The sequence below is a fragment of the Periplaneta americana genome, chromosome 1 (assembly GCF_040183065.1).
Source record: "Periplaneta americana isolate PAMFEO1 chromosome 1, P.americana_PAMFEO1_priV1, whole genome shotgun sequence".
In the NCBI taxonomy this organism is placed as follows: Eukaryota; Metazoa; Arthropoda; class Insecta; order Blattodea; family Blattidae; genus Periplaneta; species Periplaneta americana.
In genome coordinates this window covers 91,023,579-91,048,578 of record NC_091117.1, presented here as the reverse complement: position 1 = coordinate 91,048,578, position 25,000 = coordinate 91,023,579, and the positions used below count along the sequence as shown (strand labels likewise).

Here is a 25,000-nt window from a genome sequence, read left to right as displayed (position 1 = left end):
TTCCCTTGGGATTGAGTTATCAAATTTTGTTTGTTGAAGTCTAAGTATGTAGATTTAATAAATCTTTTCACAGAGTAATACGTAGATTTAGTAACAGGTCTGTAAGTAACAGTGCTGCCCTTCTTTGCTAAAGCATCCGTATTCTCTTTTCCCAGGATTCCACAATGGGATGGTATCCATTGGAATACAATTCTTTTATTGAGTTATATTAATTGAGAGAGCATTTTAGTTATTTCTGCTGTTTGAGATGAAGGGATGTGTTTAGAGACTATTGATAGAATAGCTGCTTTGGAGTCTGACAGTATAACTGCATTTTTAAATTATTGCTATTGGAGATCAAGGATCCGTCAGTGTATAAATGAAGCCAGTTTTGTGGAGGGTATCTAATATTGTCTCTAAAGACAATTGTTTTAGTATTTCAGTGTTTACTTCTGATTTTAGTATTTCTTCTGTTAAATTTAGATTATATTCTATATTTAATAGAGCTAAAGGGTTTGGTTTAATTTGTAGATTTTCTTTTAAATTCGGGATATTGATTTTCTGTTTTAATTCTTGAACAATGGATATGAAACTTTTTTGAGTTTTCAATCTACAGAGAGGACTGTATGAATGCCAATTGTTTCCTGGTAATCTAATAAGTTTTTCATATTGAATCAGTGCTTTTTCTTCTATTGTCATTTTGATGCTGTTAATATTAGTGAGGAATCTCATAGAATCTATTGGAGTTGTTTTGATTCCACCAGTAATGAGTCTGAGAGCTTGGTTTTGAACATATTCTATTTCGTTTATGAAAGGTGAAGTAATTAAAATTTCTCCACAGTATGTCAGCACTGGCTGTATAAACATTTTGTATGTAGTGTTCAAAGTATTCCTAGAGCATCCCCATTTCTTTCCTGCTAGTCTTTTTAGAAGGGAGAATCTTTTACGAGCTTTTTCAGAAATGTATTTCAAATGGTTGCTCCATGTTAACTTACTATCGAAAATAACTCCTAGATATTTGGATTCATAAGTCCTAGGAAGGTGTTGGACATTGTATTGGATATTGAATTCTCTTTCTTTTTTACCAAGTGAAAATATTTGGTAGTTAAATTGTCTTGACATTCACTTATTTTTGTGTGAAGCACATGTGACTAATTTCTCAAAGAATTTCATTATGATGGAGCACGAACTGAAAATATATGAACTTTATCAGGTCTGATATTTCTATAAGGCGTTTATTTTTGTTGTTGTTGTCATCATCTAATGGCAATTCAAAGTTGATTTGCATCATTCTTTGTCTAGCTTCCCAATAAAGTGCTTCATTGTTGTTGTTCTTTCTGTTTGAACATGCATAATGAGGCATTGAATTTGAAGAAGGATAACTACTGTAACACACGCATTGGTAATACTGCAGCCAGTCCCTCAGCTTGTAGCTGTATTAAATCCATTAGTGTTGAACGAGATTCTGACACTAGTGGAAAGGGTGTAGATCGTAGATTAGATTAGAGTTGTAAAGCTTGTACAGTTCTCTGCACTGCGTTTTCTGGGGGCAATGTCAATAATCTCATCCGGCAAGGGGAAGTAGCATTCTAAATGCCATTGTCTTTGGCAAGCAATAGCTTCACAATCGCAAAGATGTGCATTGCTGTTTCATTGTCATAATCACAGAAACGACAAATTTTCACGTAACTTTTACCCATCTTAAAAAGATGATCTCTAAGAGGGGAGTGCCCAGAGAGAAGGCCAACGATTACTCTTAAAACCTGCTTATTTAATGTGGAAAGCTCTTATATCAGAATAGGTTATAAACTTTGGAAAGGGTGTTACAAGTTGTCACTTGCTCATTGTCGCTGGTTAGTATTACCAACTATTTCCCCAATATAGGCCATTCATTATCTCGTGGAACCAAATGGATGTGTGCACCATAGCTTATGTTGTTGTTGTTTTCTAATGCCAGGTGTTTGACAATAAAATCATTTGACCTCTTGCACTCCAATATTTTTCAAAGATATTATCATGACTAGCCACTGAAGCACAGATTTTGAGATGTTCCGAATCCATTTCTTGGTTTGACTTGCACAATGGGCAGTTAGGGGACTGATATATTCCAATTCTATGCAGGTGTTTGGCCAAACAATCATGGCCTGTTGCCAATCTAAATGCAGCTACAGACGATTTTCGTGGTAAATCGGGAATTAACTATGGATTTTGATGCAGAGAGTTCCATTTTTTCCCTTGGGATTGAGTTATCAAATTTTGTTTGTTGAAGTCTAAGTATGTAGATTTAATAAATCTCTTCACAGAGTAATACGTAGATTTAGTAACAGGTCTGTAAGTAGCAGTGCTGCCCTTCTTTGCTAAAGCATCCGCATTCTCTTTTCCCAGGATTCCACACTGGGATGGTATCCATTGGAATACAATTCTTTTATTGAGTGATAATAATTGAGAGAGCATTTTAGTTATTTCTGCTGTTTGAGATGAAGGTGTGTGTTTAGAGACGATTGATAGAATAGCTGCTTTGGAGTCTGACAATATAACTGCATTCCTAAATTTATTGATGTGGCATAGAAGATTCCTGAAGCATACACTTATTGCAATGATTTCACCATCAAAACTTGTTCCATATCCAAGAGATCTATAAAGTGAGAAGAGACAGCATGTAACACCTGCACCGGCACCTTGTTCTCTGGAGATCAAGGATCTGTCGGTGTATAAATGAAGCCAGTTTTGTGGAGGGTACCTAATATTAATTGTCTCTAAAGACAATGTTTCAGTATTTCAGTGTTTACTTCTGATTTCAGTATTTCTTCTGTTAAATTTAGATTATATTCTATACTTAATAGAGTTAAAGGGTTTGGTTTAATTTGCAAGTTTTCTTTTAAATTCGGGATATTGATTTTCTGTTTTAATTCTTAAACAATGGATATGAAACTTTTTTGAGTTTTCAATCTACAAAGAGGACTGTATGAATGCCAATTGTTACCTGGTAATCTGATAAGTTTTTCATATCGAATCAGTGCTTTTTCTTCTATTGTCATTTTGATGCTGTTAATATTGGTGAGGAATCTCATAGAATCTATTGGCGTTGTTTTGATTCCACCAGTAATGAGTCTGAGAGCTTGGTTTTGAACATATTCTATGTCGTTTATGAAAGGTGAAGTAATTAAAATTTCTCCATAGCTTATAGTTAGAACCTTATGGTGGGGCAAATGAGCTAGTGAGCTACAAGTAAAAGTGTAGTGAGGGAGGGAAGCTTCTCCTCAGCACAGGTACGTTTCACGAGATAATTAATGGCCTATACGAATGTTCCACCTCCCCCACCAGCAATCAATGTTGTGGAACCGGACAAGCATAACTTGTTGGTTCCAATCCCTGTCCATGTTGGTCTCCATGTACAGAATGTCTGAGACGAACATTATCAATAGCTCAAAAACCAACAAATTTATCCAAATGCCATTTGCTGCAAACGACAGATTAACTTGCCAAGTTTTTATGATGATCAATATATCTCCACATGTAGCTACATCTCATGTGGCTAGGCAGATATATCAGCACAAATTTCAGCAACAATGAATTAAATAACATTGTTACTAATTAATATAAAACTGTATGTATGTGTGTATCCAATGTCTACTCACTTCACTTACATGAATTGGGATCCCACATATTGTGGATAGAATGCAGGACCGTGACCTTTTTTCAAGTGTCACACCACTTCAGCTGTCCACACTGTGAGTGTAGTGGAAGGAATGGGTGAGGATGATGATGAAGATGAGGGAGGAGAAACTTGGTACTAGCACATAGCTTACTCCTGTCGAACAGCACCAAGGGGGCCGCCATACCTAACGTCCCCATCTGACAGACAAATCACTTTCAACAGTGATGTATGCCTTCTCTTTATATGCACTGCAGAGAGGTTTGGGAATTAACCCAGACATATTTGTGCACAATCTAGTGATTAGAAGTTGTGCATCATTTTCCTACTCCCGAGATAGAAATTTTACACGAAAATCTCTGACCTCGCTGGAAATCGAACCTGGGCAGCTAGTTTCGAGGCAGATGTGCTATCACAGAGCTAACTCGGCACACCTAACATAAAATTTTACAACAATTGAACATCTAGTGGAAATCACTAAGAATGAAATTACAATGTTGCCACCATAAAGACCCAGCTAGTTTCTCTGTCTTTTGCAGTAAACGGTATTCGAATAAATAGATTGGTTACTGGGTTATAAACAAAATAAAACTTCCTTGCCAGTAGTGTTCATCCCAGACACTGTGTATTTACAAAAATGGGTCATCAGCACCAAAAAATGATCTCCCATAAGAACAATGGGTAACCGTGGGACCTCAGACAAAGAATGCTGATAATCCCTAACAATATCAGAAAATGTAGTCATTAATGCTGAACTTTGTACTCTGTATTTCGTGTTCTATCAGTTATACGAGTAATTACTTCGTAATTTGTTAAAAGATATGTGATATTTTGTACGTTCTTGCATACACATTATTTACAAACAAATTTAGATCTACATGAACACCATATTATTAAACATTACTACTTATTTTGTCTTTAAATTAGTCAAATCAAACAGGTGATAAATCATTTTGACTCATTTAGTCCCCCAGCAGAAACACTCCCTCATTACTGAGTCGCTGCCGTCCATTTTGTCACTTGAACTCTGAACTACTGCTGCTCCTTGAGCCTCCAACTGAAATGATTACTCTCTTCCACGTCGTTTTCCATAGTAACTTCTGTACGTGCTTTGTAAATAATTTTCTTCATTTATTGAACAACATTTTGCCACTGTCCTCCCTTAATTCTCTCTACAGCCCCTTTCAATGCAGTGGTCTTTCTAAATCTGTTAATGGAGATGCCTTGCTTGTTGTTCTTGGCCACATAGCCTTTGATTTGAGATCATATTGCCTCAATGGATTAAAGTGACAGTGGTAGGGTCGCAGCCTAATAAATAAGCTTGTTGCCATACTTCTTTGCAGGTTCATCAGTAACTTAGTGCAAAAGCTGTGATCTGTTTCTAACATCCAGTGCAAGTAACTCAGCTTTGTTTAGATCATCTCGCAGCTCTACATTACATGTCAGCCACTTAATCATATCCCTTTTCTGTGTAGCCATGATGGTTACTTTCTCTGCAGTGACTGGTGTGGTGCATTGTCTGTCACAATGGTAGAGAGTTTTCTCAAGTTCTTCAGGAGCCCCTTTCCAAACCACTTTTTAAAAATATCGCGATTCATTTCTTTGTGGTAGTAATCTATGGTGTGACAGCCCATGAAGAAGAGCCAGGATCTACCAGCCAACTGCTGGCCTCTAGTCCACATGCTTCAGCAGAGGGCTAACATATGGTCAGCACAATGATCCCCCCAGTCCTTACAGCTGGTTTTCGAAATGAGATTTTGCTACCTTGCTACCACGATGCTGGGTAGGCACTGGTCCCAAACATTGGCCGATATTCCATGATAAAATTCCTTTCCCATAAAGACTCAAACCAATGCTCATTCTGTAATGCGTGGTATAATGCCTTATACCACGACTCTCTGGCATGAGACATTTGTTCATGGTAGTCAGTAATACACTTAGGAATAAAAAGAGAGATTACTTGAAGGAAAAACTGAATGAGATAGAATCAATCTTCTTAATGTATTCACTGTTTGCTGACAACATAAAGTCCACTGTAGCCTATTCAGTTTTTGTTTTTCATGAGAAATGAGGGGTATTTTGATTATTATTCATTATAGATGCCTGTTGCTAGTAGCCAGAGTTGGGGTGTAGTCAATATATACTGCAGAGCTGTGTCTTCTGCAACTGGTACTGATGATTTTAATTTACTTCTTTTGTGGTTTATGGATGGACAGTATAGAAGAATGTGTTCCAGATCTTCATCATGATTATTACACCACAGACAAGTAGGATTATCAGAAATGTGAAATCGGTGTAGATACAATTGTGTGACAATGTGACCTGTTCTGACTCTTGTGAAAAATGTTTGAACATATCTGGGCAAGTTTTTGTAATTTCCAGGTAATTTGGTTTCCTTTGTACAGACTGAGATAGAAACAAATAGTAAAAATAAAAACATTAAAGATTATATAAGGGCATAAAGAAATTTAAGAATGGATATCAGGCAAGAGTAAACGTGATCAAGGATGAGAATGGTGACTTGCTTGCAGATTCTCATTCAATCCTGAACAGACAGAAAAACTATTTTGAGCAACTACTAAATATACATAGGCCAAATAGAAATGATCAGGACAAAATTGAAATACAAACTGCTGAGCCATTTATACCCGGACTCACACTTTTTGAAGTTGAAATTGCGATAGAAAATCTAAAAAATTATAAGTCTCCAAGTATCGATCAAATTCCAACAGAATTAATACAAGAGGGTGGAAGCGCATTATCTAACGAAATTTATAAGCTTGTACTTGCTATTTGGGAAAAGGAAATTGTACCAGAACAATGGAAGGAGTCCATAATCGTACCTATCTTTAAGAAGGGGGACAAGACTAACTGTAGTAACTTTCGAGGAATATCACTTTTGTTGACGTCGTACAAAATTTTGTCCAATATTCTTTTGAGAAGATTAACTCCATATGTAGATGAAATTATTGGGGATCATCAGTGTGGTTTTAGGCGTAATAGGACAACTATTGATCAGATATTTTTTATTCGATAGATAATGGAGAAAAAATGGGAGTATAAGGGTACAGTGCATCAGTTATTCATAGATTTCAAAAAAGGCATATGACTCGGTCAAGAGAGAAGTTTTATATGATATTCTTATTGAATTTGGTATTCCTAAGAAACTAGTTCGATTAATTAAAATGTGTCTCAGTGAAATGTACAGCAGAGTCCGTATAGGTCAGTTTCTGTCAAATGCGTTTCAATTTACTGTGGGCTAAAGCAAGGAGATGCACTATCACCTTTACTTTTTAACTTTGCTGTAGATTATGCCATTAGGAAAGTCCAGGATAACAGAGAGGGTTTGGAATTGAACAGTTACATCAGCTGCTTGTCTATGCGGATGACGTGAATATGTTAGGAGAATATCCACAAACGATTAGGGAAAATATGGGAATTTTACTTGAAGCAAGTAAAGAGATAGGTTTGGAAGTAAATTCCGAAAAGACAAAGTATATGATTGTCTCGTGACCAGAATATTGTACGAAATGGAAATATAAAAATTGGAGATTTATCCTTTGAAGAGGTGGAAAAATTCAAATATCTGGGAGCAACAGTAACAAATATAAATGATACTCGGGAGGAAATTAAACACAGAATAAATATGGGAAATGCCTGTTATTATTCAGTTGAGAAGCTTTTATCATCCAGTCTGGTCTCAAAAAATCTGAAAGTTAGAATTTATAAAACAGTTATATTACTGGTTGTTCTTTATGGTTGTGAAACTTGGACTCTCACTTTGAGAGAGGAACGTAGGTTAAGGGTGTTTGAGAATAAGGTGCTTACGAAAATATTTGTGGCTAAGAGGATGAAGTTACAGGAGAATGGAGAAAGTTACACAACACAGAACTCCACGCATTGTAGTCTTCACCTGACATAATTAGGAACATTAAATCCAGACGTTTGAGATGGACAGGGCATGTAGCACGTATGGGTGAATCCAGAAATGCATATAGAGTGTTAGTTGGGAAGCCGGAGGGAAAAAGATCTTTGGAGAGGCCGAGACGTAGATGGGAAGATAATATTAAAATGGATTTGAGGGAGGTGGGATATGATGGTAGAGACTGGATTAATCTTGCTCAGGATAGGGACCAATGGCGGGCTTATGTGAGGGTGGCAATGAACCTCCGGGTTCCTTAAAAGCCAGTAAGTAAGTAAATCAGTAGTTTTCCTTGATTGGAAAACCAAAAGACAATTTTCGAAAAATCCCTTGGATGTGTCTGCATGCACAGATATTAGTCTGTTGCCCTTATCAATGAGACAGTGTTATCGAAGTTCTCTTTCATGCCTACCATTAAACATCTGCCATGGCATGCTACAATGTCTGTGCATTCCAGTAACATCCTGTGGTCAGCCTGGGTGATGTAGTCGGTAGAGTGCTGGTCTTCTGTGCCAGAGGTTGCGAGTTCGATCCCGCTCAGTTCAGTAGATTTATTGGCATGTAAAAGAACTCCTGTTAAATAAAACATAATGTACAATTTAATTTACAACATTCTGTGGTTGTTAATGTTTATATATTTAAATTCCAACTCCTTAATGCTCTTTAATTACATTTCTGAGGGAAGATCTGTTCCCACAAAAAGTTCCGATCTTTCATTATCACTATAAGTTTAGCTAGAATGGAGTGCTCTTTTCATGCATTTATTATAAATGTGGCGACAGATTCCTTCACATTGGAATGCATCTAATTTTGTGATGCGTTTTTTGGTATTTTCTCTTCTTTCCTGGAATTTTCAATTGGTCTGCACCTGTCTCTTCTTTCGCGTGCTGCTTTTTCATTTCAGTTTTTGTGACATTATTTCTGTGTACTTCTGGGCTACTACTGTTCTGTTCACTTCCTTGCTCAAGGTAACAAAGAGCCTTCATTGTCTCTCTCAGCTTCAAAATATTCGTGTTCACTGCAGATATTCTCACATGTTTGTTCTTAAAGTTTAATGCCTGTACCTGTTATGGTATTCTTTTCTTTAGGAGGATGTATCTGCAGTTGGTCGATCTCTTTGTCCACTTCTATTGTTTCCCTGTCAAATAGTGAAAAGGCCTCAACATACAAGGAAAACATGTACAAGAAATGGGAACATCAAAATAAACGAAAAAGATATAATGATTTGTATAAAAGGAATAGTATATAACAAATGATATGTTGTTGTTTTCTATTGTCAGGTGTTTGACAGAAAAGTCATTTGATCTCTTGCACTCCAATATTTTTCAAAGATATTGTCATGGTCAGCCACTGAAGCACGTATTTTGAGGTGTTCCGAATCCATTTCTTGGTTTGAGTTGCACAATGGGCAGTTAGGGGACTGATATATTCCAAATAATATAGACACTAACAAAATAATGTAGACTGTAACATTATAAATCAAAGGAAACAATAACAGCAAATACGGTCAAAATTTCAACTGTCAATAATTTTCTTATTTTAAACGAGAGAGAGAGAGAGGGAGGGAGAGAGAGAGAGAGAGAGAGAGAGAGTTTTTTTTTAAGGTTACCATGAAGATACAGTTACTGATCAATTCAAATAAGATAATATTTTAATTTATGTATGCTAATAATATTAATGCATTAGTATAATGTTTTTGTTTTGTTTATGTAATTTAATTTTGAATGAATAGCTATCTTTTCAAGAAGTTATTATATTTTAATTTTTAAGAATATAAATGATTGTGTACTATAGCTAGAATGTGTCTTAAAATTTGTAGCCCGATAGTTTATGACTATTGGTACTATTAATTTCTTTCAAGTTTAGAATTTGGTTATGTTTAAAATATACTAAAATGTTTCATATGTTAAAAGTGTCTGCCATTAAACACTTATTGATAAGAAAGGTACAAAGATTGTAACATAGATAAGCTTTTGATCTGAGTATAGGATGGTGTCTTTGCAGAATAATCTGTGCAGACACAATAGATCCACAATGGGAAGCAAGTATTTGGAACATTATGTCAAAAGTGAGAGTAGAGGCAATGATGTGGGGTGCTGGTACAGCATTAGGAGAGTTGCCTCCATACTTCATGGCAAGAGCATCAAGATTATCTGGTTATGATCCTGATGATGAAAATGATCTCAAAGATTTTGAAGAACTTCAGCGCAAAAAAAATAATCCCGAATCCATGGTAAGATTTATATAAAATTCTTTGAATTAAATGAAAATTTAATTAGAACTATTTTCATTTTTTAAATATAACTTGTTAGATTGTGTTTTTATACATAGGCCTATGCTATTATCAGAAGATTATATTAATGATGAAAATTAACTATAGTAAAATATTTAAAAAGCCACAAATAATTGCTATAAAAACAATGTAATTGTTACTTTTAAGGAACCCCCCTTTAAGGAAAATTCTGTATTTAAGGAATATATTTAAATAGGTTTTGCATACACAATCTTTCTAATGAAATTTCTAACTAGTTTCAAGTCATTATATAATCAGTTTTTGCACAAGGTATGGTCATACTAGTGTCACACTAGCAGAGATACATAACAATAAATAGAGTATGCATTAATATCTCAGTTAAAATTAAGCTTTAAGAAATATTATTATGTGTTTGAATATGAAAATTGTACATTCAATTATAGTACTTAAAAATGTGTTTTTGTGAGTTTGTTAAAATATAATATATTTGCGAAGGATGATGACTTCATTGTTAAATCCAAAGCATTAGATACACACACATATTTGCGAAAGTTTCTTATTAATGTGTGTTTACTAATAGTAAATTTAATGGATATTAAGAATATGTAAATATAATGTAGTTAAGTGGCGTAAAGGTCTTTTAATTTCTACTTTTCTTAACTTATATTAAGTGGAAAACCTCCTTTTAAGAAAAACCCACATTTAAGGAAAGAATAATTAGTCTCCCAGAGATTTGTTAAAAATGGGTTTTACTGTAATTTCTTTATAGTGAAGAAAAATGGTAATAAATGAGTAAAGTTTTTTAGGTAACTGTTTGGTTGATACAAAAACAAATTCTTGTCTAGAAAAACTTATCCTGTTACTTTATTAATAACTTAACCCTTTCAGTCACGAATTATGTTTTTGTTTGAAAAAGTCTAATTGTTTGTTCTTGACTCCTTTTCAGTTTTTGTGAATTGCCCACAGTCTCATTTTTACAGCAAGATGCCTGGATTTCCAGATATGAATTGTCCACTTGAGAGGACTCGCTCTCAACAACTCATTGTCCATGAAGCAGCATTGAAGTTGCTTTCCTCTGTAGAGAACGCAGTGAATGAAAGGGTTAATATATCTGACCCAGATAACATTTTCATAACTTAATTCAAAATTTATAATTAAATGTGCATCAGCATTTATTAATAAATTAGCTGGCTTTCAAGAAAGGTTTCACTACTTTTATGCTGTTGTGATTCTCTACAAATATGGGTGTTAATTTGGTTAATTGATTTCTAATGCCAACTTCTTTACTTTTGGTTTTAGCTTAATTGTTACCCATTTTCATTTTGTGCATCTAACATTAGTACCTCGAAGAGATCGCTACATATACTCGTAAATGTGTCTACCAGTAGGATAATGAATCCTCATTTTTGTCACCAGAGGCGTCCCCTCTCATTATTGGAATGACTTCTGTTACCAATAATTGAGAGCAGAGGAATGGTGGACCTGGATATAGCATTTGGCTTTATTCATATTTATTCGTGAACAGACAAACTATATTGTATGCATTAAATCTACTGTAGTGGTCTTTATCCAGAAGTTGATCAGGATCACAATCTGGAGGCAAACAGAAAATCAGTGAACTACTGACAAAGACAGTAATTGTTGTTGTAGGTGTGTTTGAGAGAATGACATGTACATGAGTTCTGAGAATAAAGGAGAATAGTAATGGTGATTTGATTCAAAAGTAACTTTGTGGGTGTATAGTGCCTGTTTTAAACAAGTAATAATAAAAATGAAATGTTCTATCTTTTCAGACAAATTTGGATAGAGCTAAGCTGTTCATTGAAAGACTGGTGGAAAAAGTTGGTTTCTTTGGCATTCTAGCATGTGCCTCAGTAAGTATATTGCACAAATTAATTTTAAGTAGTGGTGTAATTTACAGTAGCTATTTATAACAATATCAGTGGCAAGGATGATATCGTGGGTTTATAAGGAAAAGGTATTAAGTCCAAAAATGCGAAAAATGAGTTATTAACGGTAATAGCTACTACAAATTGTGCTTTGTCTACTGAGAAAACGAATTAATCTTAACTCATAGTTCCTTAGTAGTGAAACGTCCACAAATTATTAAGTCCATTACAAACAAAATGTTGACAGGAAAAAAGTATTAAGTGCACTTAATACCTTTTGCCTACCTCAACATCACTTTCAGAATATCTGTACAGGCAGAATGATATTAACTCATATCCTGATCAGGTAAGGTAAAGTACCCAAATAAGAGACATTTTTTTTAACTGCTTATAAATGAGGATGGGAATAGGCATTTTTAATCTGAATGAGTGGAATACATACAGCATTTCGTCCACTTTTAGAATTGACAATACAAATTTTAGTCAGGTTTATTATTACTTTAAATTATAAAAAAAAAGTAAAACTGGGAAATAATGATGTTTTGGATAAGAGATATGTGTGTTATTTAACTTTCTTTTTGAACACAGACAAAAATTATCCTCATTTGGCGGAAAATTGAAGCGATATATAACATTGTTAAATCATGTGGATACTTTAATAAATTCAGGAACATTTTAAAATTGAATAGGGGTCAGTGCAACAGTGGTCTATCTCCTCTTAACAGAAATTCTGTTGTTTATTTGGCATTTTTCCAAGTGAAATTAAGATGGTTTACGAAAATAACACAAAGTCGATCAAATCGAAAATGAATGTACTAATCTTATTTAGGCTACTATTGCTAACGTTAATATTTTGCTAGAGAGAGAAAAATTATAGAATATTAAACTTCGATCTCCATATTTTAATTTTAATTTGATTGCAACTTATTTTGCCGACCCCTTTAATGGACACAATTCTTATTTTGCTGTATTGAGTGAGTTGGACAAATGAAAGGTTCTTCATCAGTGCTGCAGTCTTCGTGTGCCCAACGATGACATTTTGAACACTGAATCTATTTCTCCTCTCTGGGCCCTGGTGTTCTCTGAAAAAAATCCCGTTGCAAAACAAGCACTCTCCACCATCATCATTTTCTCCATATTCCGAGTTATTAGAGTTAACTAATTGCATTTCCACATCGGGTTCTTCATCACTGGAAGAACTGAAGGAGTGCTTCTTGGACTGAGTTTTTCTGTGGTTTTTGTTGTTTTTCGAACATCTTCTTGCAAGCTCCATCTTTTCTTTGTTTTTACTTATCTAAATTCTCTCTAATTTGTTCCTGATAAAGAGCTGATATTATGATAGCTCCTTTTCCTGCTCTGGATGACTTTACATGCGACTCCTCACTGGTTGAATCTTGTGGCTCTTGAGGTGGTTGTTGTTGCTGCTGCTTCTGTATAACCAAAGTCACCGTTTCTGGCACGTGAAATAAATAATGGAAACGTTGAGAGGGAATAACTTATCTTTGCCACAATCTGTGGCATGAAAGATGACAACTGTGATTGGCAGATTGCTGACGTCACATCTGTTTAGGAGGTGGTACCACTTTCAGCAGAAGTGGCAACAGATGTCACTGACTGGACAGTGTACTCAAGGACACATCCCAGAAATGCAAAATGCGAGTGTCTTAACTTTGATGCAGTCAGTGGCCAATAAGACTGACAACTGTGATTGGCAGATTGCTTATGTGATGTGTTGGGTGGTACCGTTCTCAGCTACACTGGCAACAAGTGCTCACTGACTGACTTTTTACTCAAGGACACATGCCACAAACGCTGGCATTGGCTGTAGTGGCGATATTTACAAAGGTCCAACGAAATTTTCGTAACCAGGAGTCACAATTAAATTTAATAGTTTTAATAATTACACAAGATTTTTATTTGAAATATATAGAGAATATGCACTTTTATTTTTACCTGTAAGTAAGGTAAATATTGTCGGACTAGCCAAATGTAATTGATTTTAGCTATTGATATTATTGTCATCTCAATGAATAATTAATTTTAGTCATTAATAGGAAACGTAAAAAATTATATATTACAGTTATATGAACACTAATAAATATAATTATTAAAAAATTAGTAAAAGTCAAACATGTTTCGGAGATGCTTCTCCATCCTCAGTGACTTTACCACGACAGCTGGTTCAGGTGATCGAACCGCGTTTTTGCTTGGTTTAAAGGAGACTCCTCCTTTAAGCAGGATTTATTAAACCAAATTTTTTTATTTAAAAGTTCTGTTTTAAGACGCACGTCGTAGTAAAAGTTGACCAATTTTTCTTCATTAGCTTTTTTCATATTTAAAGATAAACCACACATGTTGGGCTTGTTGCTTGGCTTAAAGGAGACTGTCTCCTTTAAGCCAAGCAACAATGCGGTTCGATCACCTGAACCAGCCATCTTGGTAAAGTCACTGACGATGGAGAAGCATCTCCGAAACATGTCTGACTTTTACTAATTTTTTAATAATTATAGTATATTTATTAGTGTTCATATAACTGTAATATATAATTTTTTACGTTTCCTATCAAATCTATGAACACTGTATAATTGGCCCAACATTTGTGGTTTATCTTTGAATATTAGTCATTAATAATGATAACTTAATCATTTCAATTAGTAATTTTTGTAATGAATAATTGAGGACAATGGATAATTAATGATTTACCTAATTCATAATTCATTTTAATTAATAGTTCAATTAATCTTTCATTGGTTCTTATGTAGTTACTGGCAGACAAACTGACACGACTAGAAACATTAACGCTTTTCGTAAACTCTCAAAGGTAAGCATCGTATAATACCAAATAAGGGTTCTAAATAAAAGATACTAACTCTTAATAGGACCCCTAGGTATCTCTTATTAGGGAACGGAATAAATAAAAATGAAATAGCTACCCAAGGTCATAAATTATCTTCCTTATTAGCAATCTACCTTATTATATGCAACATTTTGCCAGCAATTTTATAAAATTAATAATAAATTTGTTGCAGCTTACATTAACTGCTGTACACGTCCTCAACAAAAGCTACTAAAAAGTTCAAAGTGTGAAAAATTACTTTGCTTGCTCTCAGCTTCGTTGTTTACTTTCAATTGTGGTTTGACACTGAACATGATGCCTAAGAAGCACAAACATTGAATTCCCATAGTTGTCGAGAGATGGCAAATTATACCAGAGAAGTTAACAATGTATCTCTTATTAGGGCCCTGTCTCTTATTTGGGTACGTACTTTAGCTTACACAGTAATCTATGCTAGTGATTAACATTGATTGCATATGTTTTTCTCATAAACATGAACAATTACATGACAAGAGGATGGAAATTATTGCAGCTAGCTTTGCAGAAAAATACTGAGGTGATTGCTACTAAATGACTCTTCTTAATATATATATATATGATAGCCAAAACAAATAAATACTCTAGTTACTTTAACATTTTGAGGTGAAGTTACTATTTTTATGCTGTACCTAATCATTTTTTAAATCTTGTTTTGGGATCCAGTAGGTTCATTATTAAAACTATTTAAATAACATGTTATATATAACATTAAAAAAATATCAAAACAATAAATTCTAAACATAGACCACCTAATGATAACAAGATAGTAAATATTAAAAATTTTACTGTGGATATTCCATTTCTTATTAAAAGTGTTTGATTAATAAATTAAATCTGATATGATCTGACAATAGAACTGTGAGAAGGGTATAATCAAAAGTATAGAATTACTCGTCTTGAATAAGTGGAACTGCAGATGGGCGAAATAAATTAAATAATACATAAGATAATATCTAGAATAAACATGATGATTTAATTTATTAGTCGGCCTCGGTAGCATAGTTGGTATAGCGCTGGTCTTCTGTGCTCGAGGTGCGAGTTCGAACCTGGATCAGATCGATGACATTTAAGTGTGTTTAAATGCGACAGGCTCATGTCAGTAGATTTACTGGAATGTTAAAAAAAACTCCTGCGGGACAAAATTCCGGCACATTGGTGATGCTGATATAACCTCTGCAGTTTCAAGCATCGTTAAATAAACCATAATTTTTTTTAAATTTATTATAAAAAAATTATTATTTGGGATGCAATAAATAAAATGATCAATTAAAAGCAGGATCCTCATCAGTCATAAGTGAACGACATGTGTTGGAGAAAATTGATAATGCTTTCGGAAGTGATTTTTCAGATTTAGATTCTCATTACCATCCCAACTATGAGTGTTCAGAAGACAATGAAAATGTGCGGCACCTGGGGATCCGACTGAAGAAAGTGGAAGCAGATGGAGAAAAAGTAATTCAAGCAAATGGAAACACAATGTGAAAAAAATTAACGTAGGGATGTCTTGACATAATATAAAATACAAAAATCACAAGATGCTAAAATTCCTTAACCTCCAAATTGTAACTTGTATGGATTTAAGTGCACTGAAAACATTTCTGAAGAGCAGCGAAAGGAGGTGTGTTACCTATTGGAAGGCAGAAAGACTTCATTCTCCATTGAGTCATCAGCAGCACTCTAGGAAGGAAGAGAAATTGTAAGAATCTTGACAAGGGCCACTGTTTTTACGATTCCTCTTTCTTTGTGTTTGGAAACCGTCAGAATTGCCACACAGTGTTTTCAGAAAAAATTATTCGCAAACTCTGAACCTTCTCTCTGAAAGAATTACTTCAGTCTACAAGCAAGTGGCAAAATTTTAGTGAAAAAGAAATCCAGAGATGAGAATGGTGATGTTGTTAATTGGCTCAAAGGAAAAGTCTTTCAATTACACGAAAGAAATATCTTGGGTTCTGCAAAATAAATGTGGGCATTCTGATGAATATAGAGAAATCAAAATTTGTGGAGAGGAACGACCATTTGTTTGTCCAAAACAATCGCTAGCAGGATACTCAAATTCGTTGCCAATAAGCTCATCAAAGAAGAATAATCTTCTAAAAGTCTGTCAAGCAAATATCCTGAAGAGTTGCATGGCTAGTACAACACTCTGCCAACATGTGACACTGCTGTGGATTACAGTGGAAATGATAAGTGATGATCCTAAAGATGACTCTTAGGAAGCTTGTGATTTAGCCTCTAAAAAGATTGATCATTTGACGCACTCTTTATATCATGAAGTTCAAAATCTGTGAATATACAGTTTCATTGAATTCAGCCATACATAATTCAATCTGCAAAATATGCTAATACGTAGCTTAATACATGTATTATTTTACAAGAAGGAGTAAATTATTTTAAATGCAAAACCAGATTTTTCATAAACATTCAAACTTTCAAGTTAATTTATCTCAATACTATCTTTTTGGACTTAATATCTTTTCTTTGTAAGCCCATGATATACTGTTCATGATGATAGTGACAACTACGACAATGAGAGATGATGATGATGATGATGATGATGATGATGATGCTGAAAATACAACAATAATTATAGCTATCTGTGTTACAGTCAGAACTTGAAATCCGTCAAAATCCGAAGTTTCTAGGAAATTCTAGTTCTGATAAAGCTCTTTAGGAAATTCTAGTTTTCACTTACGTAATTCAGTTACATCTAGAAATAAATATGGTTCTTTAGGAAATTCTAGTTTTTACCAATATAATTCAATTAGATCTAGAAATAACTGTTTGTTATTAGTAAAAACCCATTGTAATGATTTCAGAACACGAAATCCGACAAAACCCGAAGAAATTCTAGTTTTCACTTATGTAATTCAATTACATCTAGAAATAACGTATTACTAAAACGACTTTAGGAAATTTGTACTCGCACATGAACATTAATATTACCATTGTCATTGTTATTGAAATACAAAATAGTTTTATTACAAAAATAATTATGTTTTGGGATGCTTAAAAATTACTATTTTTGTTGTTGAATTGTGAATAATTATGTTACAGAACTCAGTATTATTACGTTTTGTCTCACAAGTCGCTTGTTGCGACAAGGCATGCTATCGTGACATTTAGAGTTGCAGAGAATTTTTTTCTTCACATACAAGCACCACTTCAAAACTTTTTTTTTGCAAACACAACGAACGAACCCTTATCTGCTTCTGATGACTTCTTTCTTTGCTGCAGTCCTCAGCGACATTTCTGTATCAGGTACCTGTTCCTGTGTCAAGAAAATTTGAGGACATCAAATTCGGATCTGAAAGAAAGTGTTATGTACCGGGTGTTGATGAAATTAACTACACTAAAGTCCATCCTGTTCCAATTCTGTACAAGTCGTCATTTCTCTCACGAACAACTCCTATGAGGTTTCGGCAGTTGGCTTTTACCCTGTCGATATTTGGAATGTGTATTATGATGTCACCTCCTATACCAACTGCAGGATGCGTCACATCTTACTTGAAATCGTTACAACGAGTTTTTACTAATAACAATCAATTTACTTCTAGATCTAACTTAATTATATCAGTCAAGCTAGAATTTCCTAAAGAGCCATAGTTATTTCTAGATGTAACTGAATTACGTAAGTGAAAACTATAATTTCCTAAAGAGCTTTGTCAGAACTAGAATTTCCTAGAAACCTCGGGTTTTGACGGATTTCGCATTCTGACTCTAACATCTGCATTAAGAAATATGGTATAGTTGAATACGATTTTACTGGAATTTTCTGTATGAATATGAAAAGTAGATTAGATTATTTTATTAGTTACTATGGAGGGTTGATTGTCAAGTGAAACAAATGTGTATGGAACTAATTTAATCAGTTGTACTGAGTATATCAGTGTAAAGTATAAACTTAAATATATATATATATATATATATATATATATATATATATATATAAAAATTGGTTTGATGTGTATGTATTATATCACTGTGAAAGTCTCAGGTTTTAGCACCATGGTCTAAGGCAGGCATTTTCATCCTGTTGCTCACGAGCACCATGGTGCTCTTTTAATGACACTTGGTGCTGTCATCATGTGAGTAAAAAAAGTGTTCACAAGCACGAATGCTCCTGGGGTCCATTTTCAATTCAAACTTTGTTGTACGAGGCAGAACAAATAGCATTCCTATCCAGCTATTATAATATTTTAGAGACCTAATAGGCTTTCTCATATTTCACATGGTGTATGACCGCTTTTCAATTCAGTGTGGACTTAATCATAAAAATCAAGATTATTCAAGAGAATAATATAGTTGCTCATGCGAAACTTCAATTGATGGGTATCCAGTCCTCCTTAACAATGAAATATTTGTTTAAAAAGAGAAAATGCATAGCCTTTGAGGAGCAGATGATACAAACATGCTCCAAATACTGCGAAATGTTTCTTTCAAATGTCTGGCTATGTTTGGGACAACCTACCAAAGCAAAAAAAAAAAAACTTTCAAGCTTCACGATCAACTAATTCACATCTGCAGGAATTATGTAGCTACAAGTGACTTCTCCTTGGACATCACTAAAATTCTGAGCAACATTAAAGTTAGAGCTGTGCACAACTGGTTACGAAAAATAGAAATATATTGCTACAGAATGCCTGGCGCTATAGACAATATGCAAAGCTCCTCTGTCTTGTGGAGTGATCAAGTGTTCAGTTTAACGAATGTCCGAGTCTTTCTTGGGTAGATGGCTCTGGGTCATGAAAGACAGACGACATTGAGCCATCCAGGAATTTCAGGAATCATTGGAAAGACGCAATTATCATTTTATACCTTTCAATTGATATTTTGTCTTCTCTTTTCATTCATTCATTCAGCTATTGCAGTTAGGTATCGTCAGAAGCAACAGATTATGAAACTACAATCATTATAGTTTGAGAGTGTTTTTATTTTTGTTAATAACTTTTTATCTCCTTAAAAATAATATATCCACTTAGAATAATTAAAGGCATAGCCTATATTAACAATTACTCATTTACAGGTAACCTATGCATTTTGAGTTTAAATATGAACGTTACAATAGTAAGTGTGTACTTATTTGCTCTTCTATTTTGTAAGTATGAGTAATTGTAATTTATTTTATTATTGCATTTGTTTACATGTCAGATTTTATTTATGTGTTACGCTTATTTCCTTTGTTGTTACCGGTGTCTATTAGTTGATGTATGTATATATTAGTTATGAAGATAAATGTACCAAAGGCAATGACATGGCTCAGTCAGTTAAGGCACTTGCCTGCTGGTCTGAAGTTACGCTCGGGTGTGGGTTCGATCCCCACTTGGGCTGATTACCTGGTTGGGTTTTTTCCGAGGTTTTCCCAACTGTAAGGTGAATGCCAGGTAATCTATGGCGAATCCTCGGCCTCATTTCGCCAAATACCATCTCGCTGTCACCAATCTCATCAACGCTAAATAACCTAGTAGTTGAACTGAAAAAAAAAATTAAATGAACCAAAGTGTCCAATCAATTATAGGCCTATTTCAAGCTAATGCTTTTTTTTCTTTTAATTAGGAAAAGTAAATTTCCTTCAATTGTTACTTCATTTGTGTAGTCAGAAAATGTCATCAGAGTTCTTGTATGGTGAAATGCGCCTAGTGTTCTGTCTACCCTGCTAAACATTAGGCGCAACTGCTTGACAGTCGGATATTCAGTTGGATGTTCAATCCCGCCAGTTCTCTGACCTGTCGAATATAAACAAGCTCTAAGTGCTGTTCTGCAGCACTCTAATTCAAGTTCAAGAATATCTTTACTGTATGAGTGTTTCGAAATTGTATCTGTTTATTTACTTATTTGTATACTTAATTTATGTATTCATATAGGACTAATCAGAAGATATTCTATTTCATGATGCTCGTTTACTTAGTATTACATGCAGATGGTGCTCACAATCTTCAAAAGATTGAGACACCCTGGTCTAAGTCATCACAGGACTTACGTTTAGGACTTACAGTATAGGATACATGCTGGTTTTCTTATGAGATTTCGGCCAGCATATGGTAGCAGTGCTTACCCAGCATCTTGATGAATTTGGAGAGCTACAATAGGTAGTGAAATCCGATTATGGAAACAAGCTACAATGGCTGGAGATCATTACGCTAACCATAAGATACCACTTTTCTGGTTGGATGATTGTTCACCTCTGGTGAAGCATATGGGCGTGAAGGGTTGGTTCAGGTTCTCATGGAAGAGAAATTACCTCATGAAATTTCGGTCATTGTATGGGACTGGTGCCCACCCAGCACTATGATGAATTTGGGGAGCTACAATAGATAGCAAAATTCAGTTATGGAAACGAGCTATAATAGCTTGGGGATCATCGTGCTAACTACACAACATAGCCATACTGGTTGAATAATCATTCACCTCTCCTGAGACCTTGTGGACGTGAGGCCAACAATTGACTGATAGACCTTGGCCTTCATGAGCTGTCATGTCACAGACTTAATTCTTAATTTAATATTGGTGTAAAATGTAAATTTAAGAGAATATTGAAGAATTGCGTAATATTAAACACTAAATTTACTTGTTCAGAGTTCAGCAAAAAGATCCGATGTTTTTTGAAATTAGGCAACACAGTTGTATTTTAATGTAATTTGGTTTTTATTCTTTTATCTAAAAGAGGCATTATTGTCATTTACTGATGCAAAAGAACAAAAGTAGCTTTTCAAAATTACATCTTCCAAATGACGTCCATTTTTTCTAATGCACTCCTGAGTCTGACAGAAGTTCAGCACTGTTGTGTCGTGCCTACCATGTCTTGTATCACATATCCTTGGAACCTATACTGCATAAGAACTACTGAATCATTTGCTTTGAAATGGCATCAATAATGGCATTCATTCCCTGTCCTCCTACCACTGCGCGACTGTCTTAGCCACAGTTACTGCCAACCTAAAAACGTCAGATCTTTTTGCCAAGATGTTGTGCATTGTTGGTTAAACAACTAATGTGTCTATTTTTCAAGTGGAATTTGTGCTTTTTGCAAGGTACTCCCATTTCTTTTACCAGTAACCTATACCGCCATTGCTCTATGAATCATCATCATCATAATACAGTGCTGTATAGTTTCCCTCCCATATTGCACCTAGGACAATGCCTACAGTAGCAAAAAGAACTACAGCTTCAGCAAGTAGTTTACATAAGGAGGAATCCAAAATCAAGTACCCACCATTGGATTAAAAAAATTCGACCACTGTTTATCTGTATATCAATATCCCTCAGTCCATTGGTTTGGTAGCTTTTGTTTTCGCCTGACTGATATGTAAATTTTTTCTTACATTTTACCAGTGGCTGTAAAAAAAGTTTTAAAATCATTTATTTAGTGGCTACAGAACAATTATTACATAACATAATCTTCAATTCCAAGGCAATATGTTGTGTACCAATAAGGCATTTTGAGCCAGAAATGTGATATAAGTATGAGGTTTCGACTTAGAGATGAGGAAGAGAGAATAAAATGTTTGAGAATTATGGCACATGAATTGAAACTGTGCGAAGAAAGTTTTCTGAATGCTTGCTTTAATCAAACCAGTTTAACTTTGTTTCAGTATTCTTTCTTACTTCTTCCAGATTCCTAACCCACTTTTTGACCTGGCAGGGATTACATGTGGACATTTTCTTGTCCCTTTCTGGACATTCTTTGGTGCAACACTCATTGGAAAAGCTGTGATAAAGATGCTTATTCAGAAGATGTTTGTTATCATTGCATTTAATGAAATGCTAGTGGAGAGAGCTGTAACTACGTTAGCTTACATTCCTGCTATTGGTCCCAAGCTTCAAGAACCTTTCAAACTCTTTCTTCTTAATCAAAAGAAGAAACTTCATAGGAAATCTGGAGAAGGAATGCCAGCAGTAAGTATAAACAAATTGCTATTTTCTTTCTCTTCATGATTAATGTTACATTTTATGATAAATCACTTCAGTGTTTGGGTTAATGTTCATTGAAGCTAAATCTTGGTTAGTCAAAAACAAGATTTTTAGGGATGGTTAATAATTAGTTAGTTGATTTCAAATGCCTTTAGATATGATCACCTAAAATTTTCCTCAATTCTGATAGTCTGATAATGTCAATAATTTCGTTTCTAATATTGAGATATGGAAAAATGTCAAGAATTCCGTTTTTAATATTGAGGCACACGAAAGACGGAATTCATTATCTCTAATGACGAGAATTATGACTAGTTGAATTTTGACTTCGACAAGAAATAGTCTGTGAATTTTGCACTTTCATTTAGGGATAAGGTTCTTTTACATATCATAAATCTGTTGCATGTTATTCCTGGTTATACCATATTTACTCATGTAATAAACGCACTTTTTTACATAATTTTTTGATTAAAATTCCAGGGTATGTATTATATGCGAGGAAAAAACATAACTACCTGATATCCCACGTGATAATCACAGTTGGTTTTGATATCAGACATTCAAGTAATATTCAAAATGATTGATTGTACGACTTCGATAGCATTGATATATCAAACACTTATGAGTAGTAATAATATAAAGTGCATAACATAGGAAATGAATCTAAAATATAGCACAGTATAACCTGAAACTGAATACAAATAAAGTGAAATCTAGATATACTTTGTGGCAGTAACACTACCACTATTCTTACCTTATTCACTATCGATACTGGTTTCAGTATCACTGCCATCCTCTACTGCATCCAACATTATGATTGCGTATTACCACAGGTAGTAATTGAAAATGTAATGCGTACATTATGCAGGGATTTCCCCCCCCCCCCCACATATTGCTGTAAAAAATTGGGGTGCATACATTATGTGATGGTGTATTATGCGAGTAAGTATGGTGTTTCACTTATAGAAAAAACATGCTAAGGATTTTTATTGTCCTTAAAAATACTATTGTAGCTCTGACAGTATTTGAATTCGCGAATGTTGGATCTGTGGCAGACATGGCAGCCATCCAACCACAGATTTGAGAACAGAAGAAACAAGAATATCTGAAACTCTGTTCACTGTACTTTTAATCCTGATGTCTACAAAACAAACTATATTAATATGCTAGCAACAACAATGATTGAAATATTAATGCAGGTTATGGGTCTACTTTTAATTGCCATGCCACAAGATGCGAATATTGCATCATTAAAATGGCCCATAAACAAAATAAAACTGCAGTAATTTAAGATTAAGATTATTATATTCAATGTTATTTAAAAAAATTAACTTCCAGCCACACATGACACTGGTCCTCAATCATTCAATTTTTTTTTAACTGAAAGAACGTATGTGTTAGGGATAGCATACTGCTGGTTTGGAAAGTTTAGAATACTATTACGAGCTGCAGTGACATACAGAAAAGTATCTGAGGCCATAGATTGCTTCTAACTCGACATTCATTGAAGCAAGATCACATTGTATTGTACAACTGTCTACACTCAGAAGTAACACCTACAAGTAACATATTTTAAACATTATTTCTATTTTCTGATATACCCTTTCCTGTAATAATATATATTTTAAAGTAAAATATATTTATCTGTGGAAACAGACATGAAAATAGGTATCTATTTGACTTGATTTTTTCATGGAAAGGGAGAAGAGAGAAGAAATAAAAAAAATGAAAAAATGTTACTGAGAGTTCGAATATTTCCCAGTTTCCATATGAAGAGATCTAATCCTCGAAAGAGATGAATAGTGCAAAGTGAAGATACATGAAAGTCGATAGAAGAAATCAGTTTTGAAAATCAAGAATTACCCTATTTTCTCGAATACCCCACGCAATTTTTTTCCGAAATATACAAGTAAAACATACAAGTGTGCAGCTTATTGGAAATGAAGTTGACAACATAGCCTGATTTTCCTCTCAGGTGGTATGGCATGGATTAGCAGTATATTTGTCAGAATCAAGTTCAGGTGTGATAAGTAGGCCCTGGATTTTTATGAAATATCGAAGTCGGAAATATGTTCATAAAAATGTTATAAATATCGGGGAAATATGCAACATTAATAAAGTATGTAATTTAAAATCAATATTTTATTACTGCATTAAATTCACAAAAATGTATACTCTTGCATTTTATTATGACATGACTTAATGACTGGAGTAACGGTCAGCACCTAAATGCACAGAAGGAATCATATTCTTTTTTTAAATTTTGCTTTCTTTTGTTTGAAGTAAACTTTGATTTTAAGAAGCAGGATTGCTCATAGTCGCCTCCAATGAAATTAACAGAGCATACATGTGCATATTTGCTTGGAATGAAGTCTTTACGATTAATCCTATCCAGCCATTCATTATACTGGTCCAGAGATTTTTCTCTATTCAGAGAATTATGAAAACTTCTCTTCTGATAATATTTAGAACGGTTATTACAATCAAAAACACTACAAAGCATCATAATTATTGCAAC

General features: G+C 34.3%; 1 protein-coding gene across 11 annotated transcripts in view; it reads left to right on the top strand.

Annotated features, from left to right (window-relative positions):
* The window catches only part of Tango5 (Transport and Golgi organization 5), a 75,435-nt gene that overhangs the window by 41,958 nt on the left and 8,477 nt on the right, over positions 1–25,000 (top strand). For all 11 annotated transcript variants that reach the window (XM_069823920.1, XM_069823946.1, XM_069823966.1 and 8 more), the window contains 3 exons: positions 9,561–9,789; positions 11,604–11,684; positions 22,186–22,467. In XM_069823920.1, the coding sequence (XP_069680021.1) occupies positions 9,561–9,789; positions 11,604–11,684; positions 22,186–22,467 (592 nt within the window). The remainder of the gene's footprint in view (positions 1–9,560; positions 9,790–11,603; positions 11,685–22,185; positions 22,468–25,000) is intronic.